Here is a 21,367-nt window from a genome sequence, read left to right as displayed (position 1 = left end):
ATATTTTATCATGGCTGGATACAAAGCCCTGATATAGTAATATGAAGCTCTATAGTTAGGGCCAAGTGAACAAGAGGGGAATCATTAGCTTTACAGCCTAGGGCCTCCAACATGGCACCTGCATACATAATGGCACCCTTCTAATTTCTTAGTATTTTCAATTTGACATGTTCACTCCCCCCCCCCCTTTTTAACCATGGGTGGCACTGGGCGGGACAGAAGGCACCCTTGCTTTCTCCAGATTTTCTATGGGCCCCGCATGGTGGTGCTTTGCCAGTTTTCCTTTTCCTTGCTTGGGTTCCCCCCCCCCCTGCTCTCTTTTTTTGGCTGCTTCCGTTTTATTTGTTTTGGAGTGTGGGCGGCTGTTTTGTTTGTTGTTTGAGGGGGAGTACCTGAGAACTGCTTGCTTCTCTTCTGTGAAATGGGTATATTGTGGTGCCCACAACTGTTTCTTAGATTTCCAGAAGTGCCTAGTCCAAAAAGGACAGGGATCCCTCCTCTACACAGGTGGAAACTCCTAGACTTGGATGCACTCGCACAGAGTGAGTGAATGGATTCTTTATTATCTAAATAGCCAACTCTTTTCACGAAACACATGGGGTTCACAAATACATTAGTACTTCCTCATCCTCAGAAAGAATCAGTTTGGTATAGTGAACTAGTAAACGGAGATCAGAACTGAATAAAAGTTATCTCAGGAGTCATATTGAAGATTACTTCACTAACAGTAGAACCTTCTTTCTTTAATGTATAAATTGTTCTACAATACCAATAACAATCAGAGTTCCAGTTACAGGTTGGGAGCAGTGTTGGTCTGCTGTAGTCGAAACAAAATAAAATAAAAAATTCCTTCCAGTAGCACCTTAGAGACCAACTAAGTGATCAGAGTTCCAAGTTGTGTGGACTCAAGACTCCATCTGCCAGTCCCTGCCATTGGGCATGCTGCACATGTGATACTCTGAGACCTTGCTGGCCAGTGCCCACATGCCTGGGGCATATTCAGTGCAGTCCTGTTCACATGATCACTTAACATGTGAATAAAAGATTCTGAATGGGGTAATCGTTAAACTTCCCACCCATAAGCTCCATGAGCAACATTTTTAAAGCATTTAACCTCTCCAGAGGTGCCAAAGCAGCTTTTTTAAAGCCAGACTTACCCAGCTGCCCCAGTACCAACTCATTCCCCGATTTCCTCTTTTCTTTCTTCTCTGGGCTGCTTTTCCTATCGTCTCTTCCTTTTCTTTTTGGGTCACTTCTTCTTCCCTTCGTTTTCTTTCCAGTTTGCTCTGTTTGGGTTTAAAAAACAGAAATCATTAATACTAAACACAACCAGCAGACGCTTAGGAAATACAGAGGAAACTAAGAAGATAACAAAATGTAACAAAGTATTACAATGGCTGCTAGTAGAGCGTGAAGTTATATGGAAAAATCATTTACCACCATTTTAGGCAAGTGGACATGTTGCAAACTTGCCTTATGGCCCATGAGTAAAGTATCGCAGGCTGCAATTCTGTGTCACATAGCCTAAGACTTTTTTTGTTTTGAGACACACGAATGGGGTCATTGGCACACGGGTTTAACTCAATGTGAACCACTGAAATAAATAAGACTCCTTGGATTAAAACCAGTATCTTTTAAAATCAAGTACCTCTCTTTATGAATCAGACTGTGATTCACAACCCACTTTTATGCTAGGCTGTGATTCACAACCCACGTTTATGCTACCAGTTATGCACCTCTCTAGAAAGTTTGGGTCAGCAGAGCATTCCAGCTATTGGAGGACATAATCAACTGGTTCTTTGTCTTAGAAGACACTTCACTTAACTTTAATTCCATTCAAAACAGCCCAACGGCTGTATGCAAGTTCAACAAGGTCCATTTGTGTAATGGGCCTTCCCCCTCCCCCTGTGTACCACCTAAACTTGTTCTGGGTTCCCTCCCCCCAACTCTCCAGAGCAGATTTAGGGGCTGCCGGGATAGTGGTGGGAAACTGTCCCATTGTGTGAGTTGACCTCATTCCACAAATACAGCAAACTAAATTGAATCTTGCCTTCAACATTCAATTTATACAAAACAATCTAAACGATCCCCAGGATTTATTTCCCTTGGCGGATTCATACTAAAATAACAAGGGGCTTTTGTTAAAATATTACTTTTTTTCCAGCAAATGAACTTCTCCAAGCTTTTTACTTATTCTTTGGGATGCTGAGCATTCTCAGTGAGGTCTTGCCTAAAGCTCCTTCTGCTGGAGGCTGCAGAAGAGAGTAGAGCTCTTGTGTGCTCAGGTCCCGATTACGGTACAGCTTTCCATAGGAATCTGGTTGGCCACTGTGAGAACAGATCGCTGGACTTGATGGACCATTGGTCTGATCCAGCAGGCGCTTCTTATGTTTACACCTAGGACTGTATATTAGGATGCCACATGAAAAATGAATTTGCACACTTGATTCTGCTTGTGGTGGACAGCTTGTTGTAATTGTGTTATGGGAGTGCTAACAGCCTGCGTTTTAGTAGGCTTCTACCTGTTTTGATGTTATGTGAGATAAATAGACAGCTCATAGTTAGATTACTTGCTTAATGCAAGAGAATTGCCTCTACATGCTGGCTGGTGGTTAAGAGAGAAACACAGCAGCTACCATGGGACACATCAATAGGCCGTACTATTATGAACCTATTTCCAAGCATGCAGAACCGTCTGGTGTTAAGAGGAAGAATACAAATGGTGGTGGTGTTCAAGAACTGCTGGCTTAAACTAATTAGGCTGTCCTTGGTAGTCACTTAATAAACCCACTGAAGTGGAGAATTTATGTTTCCAGGCATGCCAATCAAATACTTCCCTCCCCCTGCCCAGCCCTCACAAGTACTGAACTGACTTCCAGGAAGGAATAAAAGCAAAATTGATGTTTGCTCAATTCCTGCCAGCTAACTGGAGAAGGGCAGACCTATTTTTCACTTGACTTAACAAATAAAAGTATCTGGCTTTTGTTTAGATGCTGCAATGCTTCCAAACAGCAATATGAATGTTAGCCTTTCTGAAAAGGAAGTTTGTCAAGGCATTTCAAAGCCTGACGGCTAGGGGGGGTTGCATTTCAGTTTAAATAGAAAACTCCCACTTTTAAACGGGCAGCCCTTCCCACTTCAAGAGGCAATGCCTAAATGGTTTTTCATCAGTGGCAAAATAAAAAAGCAAGCTTAACTTTACGAGGGCCGTCTCCAAAAGTGAAGTGTGCCAAATGTGTTTCACCAAGATGTTGTTCATTAACCTCTGTGGCATACATTAATTAATAACTTACACTGGGCTAATGATGGATGAGGAAGAATATTCTCCCTCCAGAAAGAAAAGACAACAGAGGACAAAGACATCTTGGGTCAATCTCAACAATTCATTTTGTTCGGAAAGCATGCCATTCCGTGCAAGGATAGTAACACTAATAACGAATTAGCCACGAACACTGATCCTTGTGACCAATTAAATGCAACAGAAGTTGAGGATATTCAGCCCATTTCCAAGGGCTACCAGCTCTATGCAGGCTTTCGATTCCAAACAATGCCAATCTGGCAGGGCTATAACTCACAGAGCAACTACTTGCTGAAGAAGTGATTTCATCTTTTGTCTAATTGACCCATAATAATAAAAAAGCAAACCTCCTCCGTCCCTTGCACCCAGGAATTGGTACAGACATATTATGTGAAGTACAGTGAGCAACATATGGCCTATAGCACTTCATCTTCCAGCCCACTGCCTCCTACCAGGGCGTCCACTTCATAGAAGCTGCTGGCAGTCTCTTGCTCATCTCAACCTTTTCTTGCTCTGGAAACCAGAAGTGGGTTAAAGAGAAACCTGCAAGGGCCAGTTCCTGGAACAAAGCTCTGAAGAAGACCATACCAAAACTTTGTGCCCATACTCCTTAGAGTGGCGATTTGGAATTTTTGTGTATCTGGGGGCAAAACCAGATGAGACAAGGACATTGCACAATTGGCTCTTCCATCTCTTTAAATTATGGAAAACAGCATCTGGGGAGGGAGGTGTGATACAGACCGAGACTGTTGGGCTGGGGAACAGAGTTAAGTCTCCCATTGCCCCATGATATATTTTCCCAATCTCTTCTTGCAAACTAGTATTGGCCCAATTAGGAGGAAAAACATACATTTACAGGCTGCATAAACACAAGTCCTCCTTTACCGTTCAAATAAGCAGCTTCAAGAGAAATGACACGGGCGGCGGCAGGGGGGGGCTATCCTCCCCCTCCTCTCAGCAGCATGCTCCTGGTCCAGATGGTCATCTCTCTCCCCACCCCACCCCTGGCTATGGTTGCTATTTGCTAAAAGATAGAGATAGGCCAGGTAACATATTATTCCGTCCATGAAACTTGCCTGGCTGTTCTCAGGGGTGCTGAGAGGAAATACACTAGCCAGAAACCTTGAAGGAGAAAAGTTGCATCTATTTAACTACTCCTTCAGCTGCTACAGACAATGCATTTTTTTCCAGCTTGCAAAGTGGAAGAGGAGCTGGCAGGGTGGCCTGGCTAGTGGCAACCGCAAACCCAATTATCATGAGCCATAACCTGCCCCGTTAATAGCCCTTATATAGTTGCCTATTGGAGTATCACATGAATATACAACCTACACTGTGATATATAGGGCAACTATACAAGAATTTCCATAACTTCATCTTTCACAAGCCAAGCTTCCAAAGTGACCACAAGTGACAGCAAGAAAGGCCACTTTAAGCACATTTCCAAGAAAACAGATTTGTTTTGGAAGTAAAGGCTTCTGGGCTACAGATCAAAAGAGTGAAATGCAACTCTCATGCATTTCTTGGGGTTACTTAATAGCCTCTGTGACCACTGGGATTATAGAATGATGTGCCAAAATTAAACTCCCAGGGCAAGAGTGATTATTTATCAAAACACATTGTAAGTAGAAAGTATGTGTGAAAATGATTATCGTAGGTCTAGCTAGTGACTGCCAAAGCAAGAGTGGCATGTATGTGAATGATCTACGGTACATATCAGTCTCAGAAAAACAAAAACCTATTCCTATTTCACTTAAATAGAGGTTTGGCTTGTATAAATGGGGAGATGAGGCCCATGTATTCTTGTTATAACTATTTTTGAAACAGGTAAAATAATTAGGTGCTAAACTAAGCTGGAGGTGGGGGAGAGGCTCTGCCCCAAAGGCTTCCAATCAAAGAGAGAAGTAAACAAAGATGCAGTCTTATGATTGTGTTCATGGGCCAAGATTGCTTTTTCTAGTGAAGCTGCAATTTCTCCTTAAATCACAGGACTGATATTTGTGGCTTGATCCCATTTCCGCATTTGTCACTGGCAAAGCTCCACTTCACTTAGCAGGAAGCCGGAAAGAGCTTCTTCAGTCTCAAGTCTCTCTCAATCTCACTAGCTCTTTTGTGGAAGTCTGTGTCACCTGAGGCTAGCAGTCAAATCTCAACTACGACTGAAACAGAAAAGACAACTCAGCTCCAATCAGTTCAGCTCCTATGTAAAAAAACAAAAAACCTAAGCTGGCAAATGTGAACCATTTGGAGTAGGCAACTGAAACAAAACACCTGCACCAAGACATCCTGGCTAATTACGAAACCGGCATGGAAGCTGCCATGTGAATCAAATGTTTAGTTGCAATATTCTCCTCGACAGCTTATTTTGGCAGAAACAAGCGCTAGATTAGCAGGTGGGGACAGTCTTTCCCAAGCATACATGCAATATTAACACACTTCTAATCCAAATGTGGTTCGTGGATAATATAGTTCAACTGAATTCTCAAGGTTACCATTATAACACTATATAAACAACAGTTCCCTTATCTGAAGTCTGATTACATGCAGGCCTATATATACTCTGTGTAAGGAACACAAATGAAAAGCTCTGATCCAAATTCTGCAACAAAGACGGGTGAGTAGGGAAGGAGTCATAGACAGGATAAGGACTCTCTTTGTCCAACAACAGTTGGAGGTCCACAAGGCTCCTTTCAGCTATCATTAACCATTGATAGACCAATTCTTAAATCAGTTGGTCAATCCTTTTTGAAACTCAAGTAAATGGCTATCACCAGAACTTGTGAGTGTGAAACTTGAGAAATACGTATGCTGATGGAGTGACCTGCTCAGTGCTATGTTGGATCCCTCCAATTGTTTATTAGTTTAAATACTGCTTATATGCCAAAATGGCTTTTAAGTGGCTCACAACGATAAATGCATTGCACAAGTTCTATGCATCCACATGGTATTTTTATCTCATTGTTTCTGGTGGAAACTCCTCAACCTTAGTGCTCTCCCAAAGGTGGAAAGAGGCTGGAAGAAGAAGAAAAAAATCACCCATGCTTCTGCAGAAGTACCCATGACTCTCTCTGGATACCAGTCATTATTTGTATTTATTATGGTATTTTGCATGTATTATAGGAATTGAAATTCCAATACAATATTTGAATATTCTTGTAGGTAGGTTACATTGATTAGTTGTGCCATGATGACTGCTATCTTCACAAGAGTTTATTAGTGTATCCAAACAGAACTACTAAATTGTTGTTGCAAATTCGCACATATTCTTGAATGCTGACTGCTTTGCTACTACAGTTACAGAAAATTCAAGGTCTGCCCCCCCCAAAGGCAAAGAACTATTTTGAACATATATACTCCATAGAATGTTCACAAAGGAGGACTATTCAGCCTGAAATGAATTTTATTCCCTTAGTCACTGTGTAACTTGCTGCTGGGGATAAGCATCAATTCTTGATGCACTGAAGGTTTTTATGACAGCCCTACCACCTTCACCTTTCTGTTCTCACCCCCCCCCCCCCAATTCCTTTTAATAGTTCTGCTAATGGCAATATTGTTTGGACTCAGACTTTCCAAAGTGGTCCTAATTCCACTGCTATGTCTATTTTCCCGTTTATCTCCATTAATTGAGTGAAAAGCTGCTGTTAAGTAATGTGCCCCAATTATTGCAACTCTCCCTCAATCTGGCAATAATTAAGCATAAATATAACTCCCCTTTTCTGTTATGCAGGCTCCTGTTTGACACCTGACTCCTAACCTAATCTGCAAATCTGCACAAACACGTTGAAGTGAAATATTAGCCAATGAGGAAGTAACCCTAGCAAATTATGTCTATGAAATGTGTGACCCCTACAGACTGTTGCAGCAATATGATGAGTCATGCCATTTAAAAAGGGGGAAACACATCGTCCAGAATCCGGCACAGAATTAGGTGACCTTAAACCCACTGGAAATTCTGGAACTTCCCTAATAGTTTGTTATATCGTGGTTGTTTCCTTTCGGTAAGAAAACTTAATATAATGAAGAAAATGTGGCTGAGTTTAGATTTCTTTCCTTTGTTAATGCTCTCTTTTTATAGAGAAAAGAGCAGCTGACAAAACACTGGGATCCAAATCCCCTTTGTGCTGTCCTGGGTGTCCCTGTGCCAGCCCTGCTGGCCTCCAGCAGTGGGAAGTTCCCCCTTCTGCCTGTGTTCCAGGGCTGAGCCAGTCCAGACCTACTGGGTGCCGATCTGGGCATGATCACAGCATCAGTCATTTGGGTGTCCCCACCTACCTCGAGGGCTGCACATCCTACTGTGGCCCCACTGCTCTGTTAAGTCCTGCCAGGCAGCAGCCAGGGTAAGAACTGCAGTTTAACATATTACTTTTGGCATAAACATTTCTGGACCAGAGCCCACTAGATGCATAAACAATGATCCCCTGTTGGCAGCGAGCGATGCATGAATACTGCAAAAACTGTAAACACCATGCCTCAAAACACAAGTATACAGCAGGAGATTTGTGACATCTCTATGAAGATCCCAAATGTATACAAGGTAAAAACAAGAGTGATCCATTCACAACAGGAGTCTATTCTAACAGATGTTGTTTAACTACAACTCCCATCATCCCTGACCACTGGTCAAGTTAGCAGGGACTGATGGGACTTGTAAAATAGGATTTGGAGGGCCCTACACTGGTGTCCCTGATGTGGCGAGTTTCCTGAAGCTGTTGTCTGCCTCCGATCGGGTTGCCATAAATGTAGTTATGGGATCTTATCTTCTGAGCACAAAGAAAGTTTGCATCATGGTCAAACAAGCGTGGAGCCACCCATTTCTCAGGTAACACATTCCTCAGACCCTCAAAATTGAACTCGAGAACAAAGCTTTCGGCAAAAGAGAATGTGGTCCAGACAGTCCTAAAGAAACCCTAACCACGTGATGGCTTCTGAGGAGGCTCCAAAGCCACAAACACAACAACTGACTGGAAACTCTGCCAGACAGCCAGATGCTCCTTCTGGTGAAAATGTTACATAGCTTTGGGTTCTGTGCTCTTGTTGCAAAAGGGGATTTTTAAAAAATTACAATATATGGACTCAACAACTACGTGCTTTTTGGCTTTTCAAAGGAGCTTATTTTTAAAATCTTCCAGTGGTTGCATGCATCTTAAGGCTCTCCTTATTAACAGATAGCCACAACTTAATTTGCAGATCAAGCTAAGAGCAAAGAGGAGCAAAAAGATCAGCTGCCAGCAGTTCAACCTTTGATCCTTAATAGAGCCAGAGGCAGTTGCCAGGAAGCCAGTGCAACTGCTGGCAAACCATGCTAGTGAACCAGATGCTGCCACTAAAAACACTAAAGTCTAGAGCCTTGGGGGCCAAGATGAGCAATAATAATCCAAAGAAGGTGGGAAGCAAACAACATGCTTCTGCAATAGGATTTTATAACAGGTCAGGTTGATTAAACAGAAATTAACTAATGCAGTTAGGATTTCTAGCTAATTTCTACCTTAGAGGTGACATATGGCTTGTTTGCACAGGGTCAGCAGGATCTGCAATATCAGGTTCTTCTGCAAATCAGGAAATTAAAGGATTTGCCCTGATGTCTTGCTAACTATGTTAAGATGATTTCATATGTGTTCAGAAGGAACCTTGTTGCTTATCCCCATTAATAGCTGGGTGATGACACACTGGGTTACCTTTTAAACAGCTGCAGCTTCTACTGTGTAAGTAAGCTAGGCCCTGGGTAGCTAATGGCAAACCAATTAACTGGAGTACCATTTCAGATTTTCATGGCTTGGCATTACAAATGAATAATAATTCTCTGGAATGGTTAGGAGGTAGTTTCCTATCATAACAAAAATATGGTTTTATAAGAGTCATGCTATGAGTTAACATAGTGACATTAAGTGGGGGTTTTTTAATTAAAAAAAATCTGACCGTTCCTTATTTAAACTGGCCTCCAGTTTATGTATGACATCCAACAAAGTTGAGCCCCTGCACTTTATATTTAGAAATTAATCTGTGGCACATGATTTAAGCTCTTGAATTCATGCATCTTTACAGGAACACATACATACCCATTACCAAAAATAAATAAATATAGCACGTTAAAATGTCAGCAAACACATCAGCAATAATCATGTTGACAGTAGGTTTTTTGGGCCCCAGAAGGAACATATACCTGGGTAAAGGTCCTTCTCTATAAGTTTCATCTGAAGGTGGAAGATCTGTTCCTGGAGTTTGCAAATGGAGTGCTTCATTTTCTCTCGCCTTGTCACCATGTAACAGAGATTCCTAACCTGCAAAACAGAATAAACCCAGTTTCCACTTTAGCAGTGAATTCTGACAAAAATCCACTAGCATCTCAGCTACTTAAAATGCCACCCCATTTCTCTGCTTATCCTTGCCCTCTTGTTTCCATGGCACACTTTGATTCTCCATCTTTCATGACTGCACTCCTGTACACTCTGGAGGCCATTCGAATAATGTAAATACTGTGGGCAAGAAACCACCAATAAAAGAAACACCTCTAGGGTCAGTTATCAGCCTGATACCTATGAATAGCTGACAATAACCTAAAGCAGGAATGGGTAACCTGTGGTCCTCCAGATGTTGGTGAAACACCCACCATCCCCAACCATTGGCCAAATAGGCTGGGGAGGAGGAAGTTGGGGTCCAGCCATATCTGGGGAGCGGCAGGTTTTCTATACCTGGGCTTAAGGCAGGTCTGGCATCTAATTTATGTAATAGGCTGGGGGGGGGAGGGTGTGTAGCTTATCTACCTTTTCAAGCAGCAATTGTTTGCAAAGAGAAGATGCCACAAATATTTTGTCCTGTCTAAATCCGGGAATGGAGTTGATTTGTGGAGGGCAGGAGAGAGGACTAAACATGCCATGAAGTGTGGGTTCTTCTGGTTATGAGAGCAAGAACTATGGTGAAAGAATGGGGGAAGGTGAAATGTGCAAATTGCACTTGTCAGAAGGGACCCTGTTGGAAACCTGCAGCAGTACATCTCTCAAATAAATCTCTGTACTTTCTTATACCTTAGTGCAGGCAGAACTTATGCCTTTAATGTAAAAAGTATTTTGCAATCCACTTCTCATTTTTTCTCATAGTAACATTTGGCAGTACATCATTGTCCCCATTTTAGATACAAGGGGCAAGATTCACTGGGGAGTTATGCAAACCCCACTGAAATTAATGGGGACTGTGTAAGAGAACTTCATGAAGGAAACAGAGAAGAGACAGTGGTGTAAAGACTATCCAAGGGATCAAGGAATGAACAGAACTAATTATTTCAAAAATAGTTCTTTAAACATTATTTTCAAGAAAATCAAAATCAAAGCATATTAGCTAAAATAATTAAAATGAGATGGCTTGAATTAAATCCTAGTTTCCAAACTACTAACAAAAAACCCTTAACCTGCACATTCCAGTTTACACATGGCTGGTTCGGGGGGGGGGGGTCTCCCTAGTCTTGCCTTTAAATTGAGTTAAACAATGCACTTTCTCAAGACCCTTTTCTCTGAATCAGGAGAACTTCCATGAAGAAAAACAAAAACAAAGGAAATATTAATGACCATATTTCTTCTAAGCCCTTGTTAATTTTAGGTTGCCTTTAAGGAATATTTAACTGCTTCTTCACATGTTTTTGAAACTTTAAGGAAGCTTACAAACTCTTATAAACAAAATATAGAGACCATGGCTGGTGCTGGGGAGAGACAAAGTAACTTCTTTTAAAGAGGACGTAAAATGTGGTAAGCTTCCTATGTCTCTGTTAGTGAAGGGTGATGTTCTGTTACCCAAGATCAGCGCTTTTTTTTTCTAGAAAAAGAGGTGCCGGAACTCAGCATGAATACCTCCCTCCTTCTCTTATAATGGCAATGGCGCCCACCTGAGAGGTTCTGGAACTGAGTTCCGGCTGAAAAAAAGTCCTGCCCAAGATACTGAAGCCTTTGGGAAATGTTTGCAGCTAACACGTCTGCTCTGCATTAGAAGACCATTTTAGGAAACGCCAACACCCCAATGCAGTTAATGTTAGTTGTAATGTACGGCTGCAGTGCTAACTCTCCCACCCCCTTCACTGCATCCGCACTCTAATCACTCATGGCAGTCACATCAGAGAGGAGGGTGGGCAGGTTGATCAAGCCCAATTCCCACGCCTGCTCCAGTCTGAAACAGCAACTGGTTCCAGACTGGGCCTGATGCAGACAGCTACGATCCGCCTCGAGATCCAATGAAACCCTGTGTGGGACTTTCTGCCGGCAGCAATACTACCAGTGGCCTTCCTGTGCACATGTTTGGTGGCCAGCCAAATCAGTCAGTAGAGCCGAGTGGAGTGACATTGCCACTCAATCTAAACCTCACACAACCTGGCATAAGAGTGAACTTTAGGGCATGTTTGTCAGTATTTACGACAAGTGTTGATGGTTGTGTAATTGCAATGACTATCAAATATTAATGAGTCACAGACTGAGATAAGAAAACCTCTGTTGTGTCTTGAATCTTTTAATAGTTATTGACAAATAAGCCTCTGCTTCTTCTAAAGAAAATTTTCTACCCTACACTTGCAGGGCACGACAAAGTTCTAGGCTGGAAGAGATGAAATTGTCTCATTTTATCCTTCTCATACAACAACTCAATTCCTTCTCATACGACAATTTCAGCCAGGCAGGGCTGAGACATAGTGACTTGGCCAAGGCCACTAAATGAATGTCAAAGATAAGAAAGGATTGGACTTTGGGTCTTCTACATCCACATCCAAGCTCAAAATCCAGCCACTATGGTACAACCGCTCTCAAGCAGGAAACTACTGTGCCTTCAGTGACCAGATAAGTTGCTGAATTGCAACTTATCACCAAGCTCAAAACCATGGAGGGACCTGGTTTGAACAGAGACATTGGATTCTTATCTCATACATGATAAAGCGATCTTCAGCCATCTCAACCCTTGCTTTTTCATGCAAGACCATTTGCAGTCGTTTACAGTCATCTACAGCTATCAGTCAGTCAATCACCCATTTCCACCACCCTTCTGAGTGATACCCCCTCCCCACCCTTTCTCTACATAAGTGTCTGGGGACTTCTATTTCAGTGTATCTGAAGAAGTGTGCATGCACACGAAAGCTCATACCAAAATAAAAACTTATCGTTGGTCTTTAAGGTGCTGCTGGAAGGATTTTTTTTTATTTTGTCAGTTACCAGAGGCAGCCCAGCTGTCCTTCCTTCCAACAAAGATGGAGCTATTGGTGCAATGCATTATTTTGTTTGAGCATGGCTCTGGTAACGGGAATGAACTTTAAAATCACAACATCTGTAGGATACGTTTAATATAATTAAAGCCTACTGTTTTAATTCTACAGCTTGGTTCAGGATATGTCTATATAAAATATATAAATATAGATTTTATATATATATATATATATATATATATATATATATATATATATATATATAATAGTACTTTTATGGAATTCTGCAGTAGAACTGCAGCAAGTTTTTCTGTCATTACATTTAAAGGTCTTGTTTTGCTAGTAAAAGCTTTGTACTGTATAGTGAAAGAGAATTATACAGCAAAGACTCAGTTTGTAGACACTGCTGGAGCCTTGAGATACAGTGGCCCACTTTGCATGGCATGGTAAGCCACAGTTAATGGTTCGCCATGAGTGCATCTTTCTGGACTATTTGTCGGCTTCCTGCTAGCATGCAGAGGAAACTCTGGCTTAGTGTTATATCCGAACTAGGGATTATGGTTTGTTTCACTCTAACAAATCATGATCGGTACACTAACAAACTTTGGCCACAGATTGTGGTTTACAAGGAGTGGAAAAAACTACAACTCCTCATAGTGTGAAGTGAAGACAGGGGTTGTGGTTTAATACTACTGGCTTTGTTTGTCCCCACGGACAACAATCTGCCACAGAATTTTCCAAACGCTTCTTTTTTTAAAAAATAAAATCCCCACACAAAACAACAACACCTTTCTCTCTGGCAGGTGTACAGCAAATGACTGTGCTTCTGAAACAAACCCAGTCACCCAAAGGTCACTTCTGTCTTGCTTCCTTCAGGAGAGCTGCTGTCATTCTACCAGTGACTGATGACCCAGTTGCAAGAAATTCCCCTCAGAGAAAAGCTTCATTCAGCATAAATACTGTATGCAGAGGGAATGTCAGTGGTAAAAGAAAACCTTGTACCAGTTGGCTATCCGGTTTCGACAGCATAGCTGTTCAGGAGAGAGCAAGGCCCAGACACAGATCAAGGAGACCAAAAAGAGCTGTTCAAGTGTTAAATTACTTCCTGACACATTATCATGCTGAGGCAACTGCAGGGGTCTGAGACCTCAACCCCTGAGCCCTGAAGTTCAAGATCAGTCTTCAAGCAGAAGAGCTCCTGATTTCTAACATTTGCTTTTCCAAATCAGTACAGGGGCATGAAAAGCCTGTTCCTAATCTCTAACAGGACTTCATTGATGATTTAAGCCACCCTGTCACACACTGTCAGAGGCACGGTTTGAAGTAAATACAGACTTTACAGGCATCTAAATATACCCATCCTCTTCTGACCCAAGTCTGCCCTGGTTCGTTCATATACTAACTAGGCCAAATTTTGATTCATTAAAGCCCTGCGCAATGCTGCTACACTCATGCCCATGAACAATAACAGCAGCTGGTATGAAAACAAAGCTTTATTCACGTAACAAAAATCTCTCTGGAGACCCTGCCTTCAGAATCCCTGCCAACTCCTACCTGCCTCAAACTTTTAAGAAACTGTGCTATTTCATCAGGACCTTATTCACAACTGTGTATAACAGGCACTTGGGAGGGGGGGGAACCCAAAATAAGCAAAACAAAAACCAAGTTCTGAACCAATTTAAGCACAAACTATGTGTCTTGCATGATGTTTAGTTCATTAAATTTGTATACAGATTTACATTAAAAAGCCCTGAAGCGATCTCTAAGCAAGAAAAGAAAAGGGGTGTGGGTGTGTGTTGAATTCAGCAAAGTATTTGCACAAGAGGAACAATGTCCAAGATACGAAAAATGACTATATTCAGCTCCTCCCCACCCACTCCAGAAGAAAGTAAGTTCCCAATAGGGCTATGCATGTGCAGCTCGGATAAATGGATCACAAATGCATATAACCAGGCAGAGGGCCTTTTCGGTAGTGGCACCCGCCCTGTGGAATGCCCTCCCATCAGATGTCAAGGAAATAATCTGACTTTTACAAAACATCTGATGACAGCCCTGATTAGGGAAGTTTTTAGTGTTTTATGTTTTGTCATGTTTTTAATATAGTATTCTGTTGGGAGCTGCCCAGAGTGGCTGGGGAAACCCGGCTGGATGGGCGGGGTATAAATATATTTTTGTTGTTGTTGTTGTTGTTGTTGTTGTTGTTGTTGTTGTTGTTGTTGTTGTTGTCTACTTGTGTTTATGAATCTTCTTCCAACTAGGGACTATGCATGTGCAAGCTTGATTCCATGTTTGTATGCCAATTGACTGGATTAGGCCATGTGTGTATAAATAAACAATTCTCACTGGAGTGCTTAATGTACAATGGCCTCAACGATATTTCCAGTAATTTATACAGACATAGAATGATATTCACATAACGTTCTTCATTCTTCCCCCTCACTTTTTGGTGGGGGGGGGATGAATATCCATCTCTTTAGTAGGCCTTGATTATCCATGACTATGCATCTCTTTGGTAAGCTTTTACAAAACAGTGCAAGTGTTTAGGAGCCTGTGTATCTCTAACATCACATTTGATCTGCCCCTCACCATTAATCTCTGTTAGCTGGAACCAAATGAGTAAACAGAGTTGTTTGTTTGTCAGAGGCTCTTTTTGAAAGCTATATGGTGACAGAAACACCATGAATTTACACTTGCCCACAAACAAGCTGCACTTCTCAAGTAACTGAAAGATTATGAAGCTTTTGCTGAAGTTGATTAAGATAAATTAATTTTTACAGTTGCATTGTTTTGAATTCACTGAATCTTAGGGGAACTTAGGACAGTGGCTCACAGTGGAAGATTGTTTTGCTGGGTTTGTCTTTGTTGCTAAAAACACAGCTTCAACATCCTAAAATTACAGAGATCAGAAATTTAAGCAAGAGAATCATTTTCCTATGTTACAAGAAGAAAATAAAGGGTGAAGGGAATGTACATGGCTGAAGAGCAATCTTGTAAGTCCAACACAGTTTCTCAATGCGTAATCATGTCATCTAGGATAAAGGTTATATCTGGTTCAGGAAATCTCTGTTTCAATTTTTAAATCTTTTAGTCCAATTCCAAAGATATTTCAGATTGGCACAAGTTTTCCCCCCTTTGCAATCTATGCCTCATCCTGTGATTTGTCACTTACGGTACGGTTCCTGTTTAATGCAGGATCCTGCCCCTCTACCCACTCCACAAAAACTAGTACTTTATCAAAGAACTTGCACTATTAACCTCAACTCAGGTGTTGTGGTATTCTTCTTGGCCCTGTTCTTGTTCCTGGTTCTTTTGAATTGAAATGGTGTCAATAGTGGTTTTTGTTATAGGTAGGTAGCCGTTTTGGTCTGAGTCGAAGCAAAATAAAAAAATTCCTTCAGTAGCACCTTAAAGACCAACTAAGTTTTTATTTTGGTATGAGCTTTCGTGTGCATGCACACTTATTCAGATACACAGTGTATCTGAAGAAGTGTGCATGCACATGAAAGCTCATACCAAAATAAAAACTTAGTTGGTCTTTAAGGTGCTACTTGAAGGAATTTTTTAATAGCGGTTTTTATGAGCAATTTTGTCCTAGATGCAATTGTATCTTATGGATAAAGTTACTTTGGGTTCTTATATAGTTTTTAATATCAATTACAATATTTGTAAAAGAGCAGAGAAAACAGGTTTCTGGCCATGGATCACATCATAAAACAGGGATGAGGAGCTTGTGGCCCTCCAGATGTTGTTGGGACTGGTTGAGTCTAACAACTGGATGGCCTCAGGTGCTCCATCCTCATCATCAGAAAAGATCTGGATAGCATTTGGGGGGCATGATGCTGGTTGCAAACCTGTTTTTAAGACTGTAGCAGCAGCTGGTGCAGAAATACTAATGAGTTGGAAGAAACTTAACACTAGCTGGGCTTTTTTTTAGTGTTTGAGGGGGTAAAAAGGTTTGTTTTTAAAGTGAAGCATTACATTCCTTCATGAAGAGCAATTTCTTTGGGTAGCTTCATCTCTTACCTACAGAACCCTTCCTAAGCCCCAGTGGCATTTATACACAAAATGCAGAAAGTCCCCCCAGCTTCACATGGTAGAGATCAGGAACTGCATTTCCTGTGAACCGTCTGAAGCACCATATACATTGATGCATTTTTTTAAAAAAGAGTGCTGCTGAGTACTGTTTATGGTAGAAAGCCAAGCTGTACATTTTAACGTAAACACACATATAACCATAGGAGAAAGAATCAAAATAAAGTGTGAATACAGTGTTTTACAAAATGCTTTGATTCTTCATCTTCCTCTCTCTGATCAGGACGGATCTAATATTTTCATGGCTTATTTGAACCTCCACAGTTTGACCTCTGAACCTGGCACAACTAGGGCAGTCAGTCACAAGGATGACACCTGAAATATCCTCTGTCAGTGCTTACCCCTTGTACATTTATTCCCATGCACTATTAAATCCTCTTTGCTTCCCATTCCTAGCTTTTCCTTTCTGCTTCTCTGTGTTTTCCTTTCTCAAGAGATGTTCACTGGGCAATATGTTTTGTGTCTTCCATTTCCTCAGTTGTTTATGCAGTGCCAACTCTGCCCCCATCTCCTCTGCTTTCTGTAGCATCGCAGTTGGTTCCGCCACTATTTGTTTTTGTATGCATAGCTAATAAAAGAGAAATTTACAAGAGTCCAAGAGTTCTGGCAACGTGGAACTTCAGAAAGCAGGACTCTAATAAATTTCCTTTTACTGTCTTGCATGCAGCAGCCCAGCCTGCACTAGACACAGCAGGGGAAAAGTAAGGCAAAATAAAAGTAGATGAAGGTCTGTCATCGTAATTTGTTACACTGAGCAACTTCACAAACATTGACCATTCTTTTGAAAAGATTATTAACAAAGCATTCCCTGGCCTTATCTAGAAACTGATTCCTACTATAAAAATTAATCACAAAGAAAAGAATATATTTAATAAGAAAAGATACCCTTCTGTTTATGCTATCCTAACAGTGTGCTTTTAATTTGCTTAGGAGGGACCAAAATGTGTGGTGGGGTGGAAGGGACGGCGGGATTTAGGGGCATTTGTCCTCTGACTTCCCTACTGAGCTTTTCAAGAGCTAATTCTAACCAAGGCAATGGGTCTATGCTGAAGGACACCCCACACATCATGGACCTATAACAGATAGTATTGTTCTGCTCTCTCTCTCTCTCTCTCTCTCTCTCTCTCTCTCACACACACACACACACACACACACACACACAATTCCTACCCCCATTTTTCCATTTGATTTTTGTGCTTGCTTGGAGTAAGCATGGACCCACAACTTTTGGTTTACATGGAAGTAAAGTTTGATTGTGTTTATTCTGGCCTCACCCTGGTAAACATACACAGGACTGCAGCCCTTATTTGTCACCCGGGGAAGAGGAGCAGGGAATTGTTTTGGTGCTGGCCAACAAAAGTGCTTTGAGTCCTTCACACAAGCTACCCAAGGAATAGGAGGAAAAGTTTGGTGCTCATTTTGGTCACATGTGGCCAAGAGGATCCATGTGCCAGCCAAACCTTCCTCTCTGAGTTGGAGAGAGGGTGGGGATTTTCTCCACTGTTGTACTGAACCCTTGGAAGCTCACTCAGCTGTGGGGACAAATTCTGCCTTCTCCCTAGCTCCAAGGTAATGAGGAAGGCTGGGGCCTTTCTCATTATCTTTACAAAAGGATGATCTAGACCAGGCACCCCCAAACTCGGCCCTCCAGATGCTTTGGGACTACAATTCCCATCATCCCTGACCACTGGTCCTGTTAGCTAGGGATGATGGGAGTTGTAGTCTCAAAACATCTGGAGGGCCGAGTTTGGGGATGCCTGGTCTAGACAGGCAAATGAAAAATATTGAACTCCTTGAGTAAAAATTGTAACGAAAATGAATATACAGATACCGATCGGAACAGAAGCTATGCCCGGGCGCTGTGAAGTTTAAGTGATTGTTAGGGTAATCTGACAAGGCCACTGGAGTTAAAGAATTACTAGAAATGGTAGAACAGCGGAACATTTCACAAAGCCTGTAATTCTACTCACCCTTTCAAGATCTTGCCTGAGGTGTGTGAACAGCTTCAAGCGTCGGTACAGCACATCTTGCTCTTGCTGAGCCAAGTTGTCCACCTCATCTGTTTTGGGCATCATTAGAGGCTTGTTGTAATTGGCTTTCCTCTTTAACTTCCAGTACTGATAGACAAAATCAACTAACCCCTCAGTCAAGTCAAGGTTCTCAGCCACTTCAGAGGGCTTCACAAGATCATAGAAGTCTTCCTCCAACTGTTGGAGCTTCTGTTTCCTCAACGTTACTTTTTCCATATCCAGCTTGCCTTGATCTGCATCTGTCCGTGCTTCGTCTGGTGGCTTAGTGGCACCGCTGCTGTGCTCAAGACAGAAAGACTTGAACTTCACCTCATCGTTCTCTGCTAAAAGCGTCCGCATGTCCAGATTGCGTTCAAAGGCGCATGTTACGTGGAAGGCTGTGATGCAGGAAGGCATGGAACACTGCAGCAGGTAGGGGGGAAAGCAGAGTGAAGACCTGAGTATTCTTGTAAAACCGATCACTTTTACAAGAGTACCAACAGCAAAAAAATTCCTGCCGTAATTAGATCTAGCAGTAAAATTAACGGAGGGTGATAGTGGAAAGTACCACATCCCCATTACCTTCTGTTCAGACCCCTCACTTTTCTTGAGGAGATGGAAAAATACCCCTCCATAACGCCCTCTTTCACTACCCTGTTTCTCATATTTTAAGGCATCCCCATAAAATAAGCCATAGCAGGATTTTTAAGCATTCAAGGAATATAAGCCATACCCCGAAAATAAGACATAGTGATAGGAGCAGCAGCAATGCCGGCCGCGGCAGGAGGAGGAGGAAAAAAATAAGACATCCCTTGAAAATAAGCCATAGTGTGTTTTTTTGAGGAAAAAATAAATATAAGACGTGTCTTATAATATGAGAAACACGGTATTCATCTTCCACAGTACGTTTCTATCCACTACTCTACAGCTTGCTTACACGCTACATTTATGTTCTTGCTGCTTTTCCTTCATGTAAACATTCCTCATGGGACCTGTCTACTTGATTTTGCTGAGGAGATATTTAATTATACAGCACAGCTGATCCTGTGTCCTACCAAATTGGCTCAGTGTGATGGTCAGGTGTTTTGCATGGCCAGGCCAAGTTTTCCAAAAAAAATTATTATATTTCCACTGATTACACCCAGAAGCCTTGTTCTAGCAAAAATAGAATCAAATCCTGTCCAAGAAGAGGTGCTATGTGGAATGGGGTGAAGATGAGATCTGCTGTTTTCTTTGCTCTTCTTAAAACTTGTCCAGGTGGCCTCTCCTCTGGTGGGGGGGCAGGAAGAGTGCATTAATTTCACATTAACAAGATGTATCCCAGAGGAAGTACAGGTCATTTTATTTTATTTTACTTTACTTTACCTTTTACTTACTTGCTTGCTTGTTTACTTACTGGCTTGTTTTTACACTGCCTTTCATCCAAAAGGATTCCAAGGTGGCTAATGCAATTTATGTAGGATGTCACAAAGCTAAGGTGCATAACAATTACATTAACATCCTGATAAGAAACAAATCAGAAAAGAACGATGGAGGATTTTTATTTCTCCTCTCCATATTTTCCCCTGGTGACCAATCAGAGCACACAAGGGCCATGCTTTTGCCCTGCTTGCTACATTTTGAAAGTTATTGATACTTGAAGCCAGCATGCTGGTCAAAAGGTCAGCTAGTTATGATGTAATACTAATTAGCATGGGGTAACATGAACTATGGAACTGTGGGAGATTAGCAGCCAAACGTAAGTAAAGCATATTCCTTGCTAGTTAGCATGAGAAGGGGCTAATACCATAGAGCTGTACTGCTGACAGGCAATTGCTGAGTGTCTACTCAGACCACAGAAATACAATTGCTAGAAAGAGCTGTGTGTTACATCATTTCCCCTCCTCTCCTGGAGAGGAAGCAGCATATAGTACTTCCTGTTCCTCTCTCCTCTCTTCCTTTGACTAAGGTAGTGCTGGAGGTAGACATGGCGCTGCTTGCTGCAGCTCTAGGTATGGGGCTTTTGTTGCTGCTGTTGCTGTGACGCAAAGCATGATTATAAAGTAGGTAAATCTTATTTTTAAACTTACATTACAAGTTGTTGCCTAATTCTTTGTTAAGTGGGGTAAGAAGGGGAAAGCCAGCTTACTTCATAGTTGGACTTCTTCCAAAGGAGGCCCTGCAGACTAATTCCTATTCTTTTAATTGGGGTGCCAAAGATGGGATTTTCAAACTCTGTTAACCCACACGCATGGGGGCCTGATGGGATAAATTGCAATCAATAGATCCTCTCCTACCCATTATAAAACCTATCCCACAGGTACCAGTTTCCAACACTGCAGAATCCTTTTTTTATTGTGACACAGGGAAGGGCAAGGGAAACAGAATTCAGTAAAAAGGTGTCAGGGGAAAAAACATTTTACTTGTAATGTCTGACTAGGTGACTAGGACTTTTTTTTGGCACTGCCAAAAAAATCAAGGATACTTTCTTTATTACATTTATATACCACCTTTTCTCCAAGGAGCTCAAAGTGGTAAACATAATTCTACTGGTTTCCTGGAGGTAAATACCCAAGGTGAGGGTGTTTATATATGACACAAACATTGCTGACATATGAAGTAATCTGTTAAACTAAGTATAACCCTTTGAGTAGAGCTGAGTGCATGTGCCAAAACAGGGAAAAGGAACCTGTGACCCTCCATATGTTCTGAGGCCACAGCAAACAGCCGCCCCAGTCAGCAAGGCTAATGGTGAGCGATGATGAGAGTCACAGGCTGTGGAACCCTAATATAAAAGGATCATGGTATGGAGAAGTTCTGATA

The 21,367-nt window shown here is 41.7% G+C and overlaps 1 protein-coding gene and 1 long non-coding RNA gene across 10 annotated transcripts in view; one reads left to right on the top strand and one right to left on the bottom strand.

Annotated features, from left to right (window-relative positions):
* The window catches only part of LOC148686878 (uncharacterized), a 46,764-nt gene extending 37,343 nt beyond the window's left edge, over window positions 1-9,421 (top strand). Inside the window, exon 3 of one of the 2 annotated variants that reach the window (XR_015948163.1) lies at window positions 7,023-9,421. This is a non-coding gene — a long non-coding RNA (uncharacterized LOC148686878). Of the gene's footprint in view, window positions 1-5,284; window positions 6,068-7,022 lie in introns of those variants that run through there. The other variant, XR_015948164.1, reaches the window with a different exon arrangement.
* The window catches only part of JADE2 (jade family PHD finger 2), a 153,326-nt gene that overhangs the window by 6,221 nt on the left and 125,738 nt on the right, over window positions 1-21,367 (bottom strand). For all 8 annotated transcript variants that reach the window (XM_035105461.3, XM_060271668.2, XM_060271672.2 and 5 more), the window contains 3 exons: window positions 18,527-18,988; window positions 9,456-9,573; window positions 1,158-1,286 (listed from right to left, as the gene is read on the bottom strand). In XM_035105461.3, the coding sequence (XP_034961352.2) occupies window positions 1,158-1,286; window positions 9,456-9,573; window positions 18,527-18,988 (709 nt within the window). The remainder of the gene's footprint in view (window positions 1-1,157; window positions 1,287-9,455; window positions 9,574-18,526; window positions 18,989-21,367) is intronic.

Source organism: Zootoca vivipara, chromosome 2 (genome assembly GCF_965207765.1).
Source record: "Zootoca vivipara chromosome 2, rZooViv2.hap1.1, whole genome shotgun sequence".
Classification (NCBI taxonomy): domain Eukaryota; kingdom Metazoa; phylum Chordata; class Lepidosauria; order Squamata; family Lacertidae; genus Zootoca; species Zootoca vivipara.
This window is presented reverse-complemented; position numbering and strand designations above follow the sequence as displayed.